General features: G+C 40.9%; 1 protein-coding gene across 2 annotated transcripts in view; it reads left to right on the top strand.

Annotated features, from left to right (window-relative positions):
- The window catches only part of ddx11 (DEAD/H (Asp-Glu-Ala-Asp/His) box helicase 11), a 38,224-nt gene that overhangs the window by 3,617 nt on the left and 27,107 nt on the right, over positions 1 to 7,500 (top strand). For both annotated transcript variants that reach the window (XM_031564611.2, XM_042703740.1), the window contains exons 6-7: positions 589 to 640; positions 1,052 to 1,159. In XM_031564611.2, coding sequence (XP_031420471.1) covers positions 589 to 640; positions 1,052 to 1,159 — 160 coding nt within the window. The remainder of the gene's footprint in view (positions 1 to 588; positions 641 to 1,051; positions 1,160 to 7,500) is intronic.

Genomic DNA, 7,500 nt, shown 5'->3' with positions numbered 1-7,500 from the left:
CTCACTCACTCACTCACTCACACACACACAAGTATACCAGTGGAGTATGCAGGACCAGTATACACACACACACACTCACTCCCCCACACTCACTCACTCACTCACTCACTCACTCACTCACTCACTCACTCACTCACTCACTCACTCACACACACACACACACCAGTATACCAGTATACAGTGGAGTATGCAGGACCAGTATACCAGTATACACACACACACACACTCACTCCCTCACACACACACACACACACACACACACTCACTCACTCACTCACTCACTCACTCACTCACTCACTCACTCACTCACACACACACCAGTATACCAGTAACAGTGGACCAGTATACCAGTATACAGTGGAGTATGCAGGACCAGTGGTGTTAATGTCCAAACTGTTAAGTTATGCTGAGATGTGTGTGTTGCAGGTTGTGTGTGTTGCAGGTTGTGTGATGAGATGTGTGTGTGTGATGAGATGTGTGTGTTGCAGGTTGTGCGATGAGATGTGTGCTGAGATGTGTGTGTTGCAGGTTGTGTGTGTTGCAGGTTGTGTGTGTTGCAGGTTGTGTGATGAGATGTGTGTGTTGCAGGTTGTGTGATGAGGATGAGCTGGATGACCTGGAGGAAGAACATGTCATGAAGGTGTTTCATCTGAAATACACACACACACTCACTCACTCACACACACACACACACACACACACACACTCACTCTCTCTCTCTCTCTCTCTCTCTCTCTCTCTCTCTCTCTCTTCCTCCCTCTCCCTCTCTCTCTCATACACACACTCTCTCTCTCTCTCTCATACACACACTCACTCACTCACTCACACACACACACACACACACTCTCTCTCTCATACACACACACACATACACACGCTCACACATTTCCTTCAGATTGCTTGATTGTATTATAATTATAAAGTTAGCAGTCCACTTCAAGAAATACGCTTTGTAAGTTTATACGTGTGCGTGTCTGTATGGGTGTGTGTGTGTGTGTGTGTGTGTGTGTGTGTGTGTGTGTGTGTGTGTGTGTGTGTGTGTGTGTTTTAGATTTATTACTGCAGCAGAACTCATTCTCAGCTGGCCCAGTTTGTGCACGAGGTCCAGAAGAGCCCCTTTGGGCCCACGGTCAGCCTGGTCAACCTCGGCTCCAGACAGGTGAGACACCTGATGTGTGTGTGTGTGTGTGTGTGTGTGTGTGTGTGTGTGTGTGTGTGTGTGACACCTGATGTGTGTGTGTGTGTGTGTGTGTGTCTTCTTCACGCTGTAGAATCTGTGTAGAAATGGCTTTTCTTCTTCACGCTGTAGAATCTGTGTATCAACCCGGAGGTTCTGCGTTTGGGGAGCACTTGCTCTGTGTGTGTGTGGTGTGTGTGTGTGTGTGTGTGTGTGTGACACCTGATGTGTGTGTGTGTGTGTGTGACACCTGGGGGGTATTCGTCGTAGCTCGCTAAGCGGTTTAGCGAGCTAATTTTCAGGCTAAGATAAAAAACACCCCTCTTTTTGGTTCGTGGAAGCAACTTTTTTTTTTTTTTTTTTAACTTTGTCTTTATTGGAAATAAGACCCATGAATATATGGGTCCTTTACTATATAATATAGTTCTTAGTATTCTATAGTAATGTTCATATTTTATTTTATTATCCAGTCATGTCTACATATGTTTCATTTTGTATCCATTTTCCCCAGTTCCTAGCAAATAGCTCTTCTTTCAATTTCAGTTTGTATGTTAACTTTTCCATCCCCTGGATTTCCTCGATTATAGATAGCCATTGCTTACATTCTGGCATGTCTGCTTTCAGACAATTTTTTGTGATTGTCTTCCTGCTCGCTGTAAGAAGAATTTTCACCAGATATAGGTCATCTCTAGCTACACACTCTACTAAATGTCCTAGGTATAAGACTGTACATGTAAAAGGAATTGGATACCCCGGGGTCTGGCATACAACTTCATGTACCTCTCTCCAAAAAGGAGATTTATTTTCTTACAGCTCCAAAAAATATGTGTATGATCTCCACATCTTCTCCAGCATGTTTGCGGAGTTGACGACTGTTTACTTGTAATTAAGGGAGTGATAAAGTAACGGATCTGATTTTTCCAGGCAAACTCTCTCCACTTATGTGATTGTGTGGTGGTCTGGTGACATTTCCACATTTCATACCAAATCTCAGTAGAGATTTCCTCATCTAGCTCTTTCTCCCATTTAGCTTTTATATATAATGTTGAGTGTTGTTTGGATTCCATTAAACGAGTATAAAGAATTTAAATTGCCTTCGGTATTTCTCTACAGTATGACGTCACAAGAATCTTGATCAGGGGATGAACTTCATCCTTCTTTCTTATTTTTTTATCATAATAGTCTCTCATCTGTAGATATCTGAACAGATCTGCGTTCCTTTCACCAAATCTATCTTTCATTTCTTGGAAACTCAGCATTACACCTTCCTTGATAATGGTACATGTTGCCGTTATGCCATCATTTACCCATCCTCTATAGGTCGTGTCCATATTCCCTGGAATAAATTCTCTGTCAAATGATAAAAGTCCATTTTAGAAGACTAAGCTCCCTACCTATTTTCAACTGCTTAGCAACTGAGTGCCATGTATCTAGCGTATAAGATGTTACTGGATCAATCTGATCCTTGAGCTGTAGAGGGGTTTGCCTTTCACCTACGCATGTTTGGATTGGGTAAGTATGAGTGCATATCTCTATATCCTTCCAGCGGGTTATAGCGGTATTATTCCCCCAACATAGAAGTGGGCGGATTTGTGCTGCATAGAAGTACTGCCTCAAATTTGGAAGTGCCATACCTCCTTTATCCTTAGGTAGCTGGAGTGGTAAAGCGTATTCTAGGTCGTCTTCCTTCCCATACAAATCTGGATATCAATTTGTCCCATTTTGTGAATTGTGCTTGGGGCACCTCCACTGGGAGTGATTGAAACAGGTATAATAACCTGGGTTGTATATTCATTTTGACTGCATTTATCCTGTCTGTGAGATCCATGGGATAAGTAGACCACCTCTCTATATCCGTTTTTATCAAATTGTTTACTTCTTCATAATTACTAGGGATGCACGATATTGAATTTTAGCCGATATCCGATATGCCGATATTTACAAGCTCATTATGGCCGATTGCCGATGCCGATACCGATATATACACCTCTGCTTTTTAATTATTGAAAAGTCTCCTGTACTAGAATTAATCTGTTATTATGATAGGGTATTGCTGTAGATACGGGACATTAAAAACTTGATTTGTATCATTTTAGAAATAGACATTCACTCATGAAACTATTTAAATAATTTCAAATATGGCAGATTTATTTATATTTTCACGTCACAATTTTCATACTTGAACAGTACCAACTTGAACAACTACACTCTGGAAATGCAACTTGGCTAACTTGGCAAGCTAACGTTGGTTAACTGACTTACAGTTTAATAACATCCCTTCTAGGATTTCTAGACTAATCTATGTAAGGTTATTGCCAAGTTAGCTATATAAATTCCATATATGCAAAAGTAAGCCATGTACAGATAGCGTGGGCTCGTGACATAACGTTTCACATCCCGTCAAATGAGATCATCAACTTCGCTGGTGTCACGTAGCATGCAAGCTAACTAGCTAGTGTTGTAGCTAACTAGCAACTTATTAACTTCTATTAGCACGCGACAGGTAATGTTGCAAAGCGTTGCACGCGAGTGGTCTGCATCTATGCATGCAACCTACATTACGGCCAAGCTGTTGTCTCCTCTTCCATCTCCTGAAAAGTTTCCTGACAAATAGCATGTCAACATCCTCTGATACTGTGAAGTACTGCCACACAGCCAACGTGTTGAATTACTTTGTTGGCCCTCATAGTAACCAAAACATTTGCTTCGCGTGCGCATAATTTGAACGTCACTTTATCGGCCAGGTACATCGGCAGAAATGTTCATATCTGCAGATGCCGATAATTAAGTTTTTAGGCTTTTATCTGCAGATACCGATGTCGTGCCGATATTATCGTGCATCCCTAATAATTACTATTATATAGTTCTGAAAGGTCTTTGGTTATGTTGACTCCCAAATATTTAAGTGATTTTGCTTCCCATCTCAGTCTGTGTTTTTTTAGTTTCTGTGTTGGTGTGGTATGGAAAATGAGTGTAGCAGAGGGATGGAGGTATAGATTTTATAATCAACATTTAAGATTGATTTAGGCCTACAGTTTTTACATAATTCCCTATTCTTTTGTGTTTTGGGGAGTACAGTGATTATTGCTTCCTTCCTTGATGGGGGGATGTGGTTTTCTTTCAAAATCCAGTTGAAGGTAGTGAGAAGAGTTGGAGTGATCTCCTTCTTGAGTTTCTTATACCACTCTGGTGGAAATCCATCGCTCCCTGGTGCCTTCGATGTTTTTAATTTTCCTATTGCTTTCTCAATTTCTTCTATAGTTATGGGTGATGTTATTTGTTTATTTTGTATATCTCTTATGGAGGGTAAATCCAGTGTGTCCAAAAATGATTTAGTCTCTCCTCTATTTGTAACTGATGTTTGAGTATAGAGTTCCTTATAATAATTTCTGAATACACTTTCAATTCCCTTTGGATCATATGTAAGCCGGTTTGATTTTGGGTCTTGTATTTTATGGACAGCTCTTTCTACTTGCTGTTTACGCAGTTTCCGTGCCAACAGTTTTGCAGCTTTTGGGCCCACTTCATAGTATGTTTGTTTAAGGTATCTTGTTTTCATTTCAACTTCCTGCTGCAGCAGTACATTTATTTTATGACGTATCTCTTTTAATTGTTGTTTTGTGTTATCCTCGGACTTTCTTTATGTCTATGTTCTGTCATCTTAAGTTCAGTTTGAAGAGACTGATATCGTGCAATATTTGTCTTTTTGAGGCCACTGGTAATTGCTATCAGTTTGCCACGCATGACAGCCTTTAAGGCATCCCACAAAAAGATTGGAGCTGTTTCCCCATTATCATTTTCTTCCAGGTAGTTCTGAATTCCTGTTTTGATTTGGTCTGTTACTGTTTCATTGTTTAACAGACCTACATTTAGCCTCCACAGTGTATTTCTCTTTCTGCCCTTTAAGTAAACAGTTAAATATATGGCGCTGTGATCTGATACATCAGTCACGCCTATTTGACATTCTTTGACTTTATGTCTGTCTTCTTTTTGCATAAAAAAATAGTCTATTCTTGAATATACTGAGTGTGTTGCTGAATAGTGACTGTAGTCTCTTTCTAGCGGGTGAATATCCCTCCATACATCAAAATAGCCCATTTCCTCCAATGTTTTGTTTACCAGTCTTGACATATTCATCTTACCTCTATTCTTACTAGTTGTATCTAGATTATGGTCCAGCACTACATTGAAATCCCCCCCGCAGATGCACATGCCCTCCATTTGTACTGCAATAACATCAAAAAGGGATTTCAAAAAGTTTTGATCACTTTCCGGCGGTGCATAAACATTTACCAGAGTGACCATGTTCTGATCAATTGTCCCTTTAATTATTATATACCGACCCTCTTTATCTTTTATTTCATTTAGGCATTCAAAATTGGTTGAATTTGAAATGAGAATTGCTACCCCTCTTTGGCGCGTATTGGTGTGTGAGCTTATCTTTTTTCACTTTACTCATTACTTTTGCTCTTTTAACTGGGTTTCCTAAACCATTTACATTTAAAGACATAACCTTAATTTCTTTATATATCATTGTCATTATTATTATTTATCCAAGTATTAACTTCACTTCCTCTTAGGCAAACATTTGAACAGACATTAACAATACACAGCAAAAAACTATTTAACAGACAAAAAAAAATCCCTTCCATTGAAAGACATAAAGTTGACCTCCAAGAGATGTCAACTTCCCTTGTTATGCATTGACATCCCTTTTGTTTTGGGGGAGAAGGCCTTTCGCAGAGAAAGGGCCCCCGCCTAGCAGCGTGAGTCCACCCATTTAGAGTTGCTCTACCCGTACTAGTTGTGGTTATGGCATAGGCTACCCTTCCAGCCAACATTTCATTAATACTGAAAAAATAAACCCTTGATATTTCTCATCTAAATAGCCATTGTCATTTAACCTATTAATCATTTAACATTGTCATTAGCCAAGTCATTAACATGTGAGTCTCTTTCTACAATTTCCTTATCTAATCATATAACTCCTATCAACCAAAAAATATCCTTGCCTAGTCGTATTCCCCTTGGCGTCGCTCGTTGGAGTCGTGTTGAAATTCTCGCAGCTTCTGTCTGGTCCGTTTTCTTGTTTCCGCGATTCCATCCCGTCCAACGCGCTGCCAGGCTGCAGTTTTGGATGACAGGAGCTGTTCGAGCTGGGGAGGACCATTCTGATATGCTGGACTTTCCACTTCAATTCCCCTCTTTCGTAGGTCTTCGGTAGCCTCCTCTGCTGTATTGTATGTTTTCTGACCGTTGGTCCAGTGGATACGCATTTTGGTGAACGGTGTCTGGAAGCGAATGCCTTGATTTTTCAAAACTCTTCACGTTTGCGTATGCTTTGCGCTTTTGCAACACTCCCGCACTGTAGTCATGGTCGAAATAAATGCGATTGTCTCCCAACGTGATGTTTTTCTTCTTCCATGCTTTGCTCAACACGAGTTCTTTTTCTGTGTATTGGAGAAAGTTGACCACCAGTGACCGTGGAGGCTCCTCCGCTTTCGGTTTCTTAGCAAGCGCTCTATGAGCACGTTGAATCTGGAGGTCTCTCTCAACTGATAATTCAGTGGGAAGCCACTCTTCCACAAACGACAGCACCGAGGTTGTCTCTGTGTCTTCTGGTATGCCATATATCCGCAGATTATTCCTTCTAGACCTCGATTCCAAGTCATCCAGTTTGTCCTCCATCCTGTTCCTTTCCCGAAGTAATTCCTGAAGCACCTTGTTTGCCCCTGTGCTCCAAGCCTCCACCTCCTCGGTGCGTGTCAGCACAGCATCCATCCTTTCATTTTGTTCTTGGGAGTCTTTAGTTATTATCGCCAGTTTCTGGTCCATATCTTCCTTGAACTGTGACAATTCGCTTCTCATATGACTTGTTATCTCTTCTTTAAACATTTTTAAGTCAGCCTTCAGCTCGCTCTGCATGGTAGAAATCTGTTGGCTAATGCCGTCCAAGCCAATCTGAAGTGGGTTGATTGGGTCCTGGTTGTTATCTTCTGCTAGCGTGCTAGAGTTAGACTTTACTTTATTTTCGTCTTTCCTTGGCTTTTCCATGGTCTTCTTGGTTTTGGGCTTGGTATTCGTATTCATTATCCGCTCCTATTTTAATTTAGTTCGGTTCTATTATTATTTTTCGAGTTTAGGCGGAGTTTAAAATGTTGGCTAAAAGGAGCTCACTGGTTACACAGCCATGCTCGAGGCAGCCATTACCGGAAGTCGGAAGCAACTTTTGATAAATCACCATAGTTACATATCGATTAGCACTAACCTGCTCCAGGGCAGGCTAACTTAAGTGTAGCTGGATAAGCTTGCCACACCCCCGG

Source organism: Clupea harengus, chromosome 3 (genome assembly GCF_900700415.2).
Source record: "Clupea harengus chromosome 3, Ch_v2.0.2, whole genome shotgun sequence".
NCBI classification, from domain to species: Eukaryota; Metazoa; Chordata; class Actinopteri; order Clupeiformes; family Clupeidae; genus Clupea; species Clupea harengus.
The sequence above is the reverse complement of the archived record's forward strand: the minus strand, read 5'-3'. Positions and strand labels throughout refer to the sequence as shown.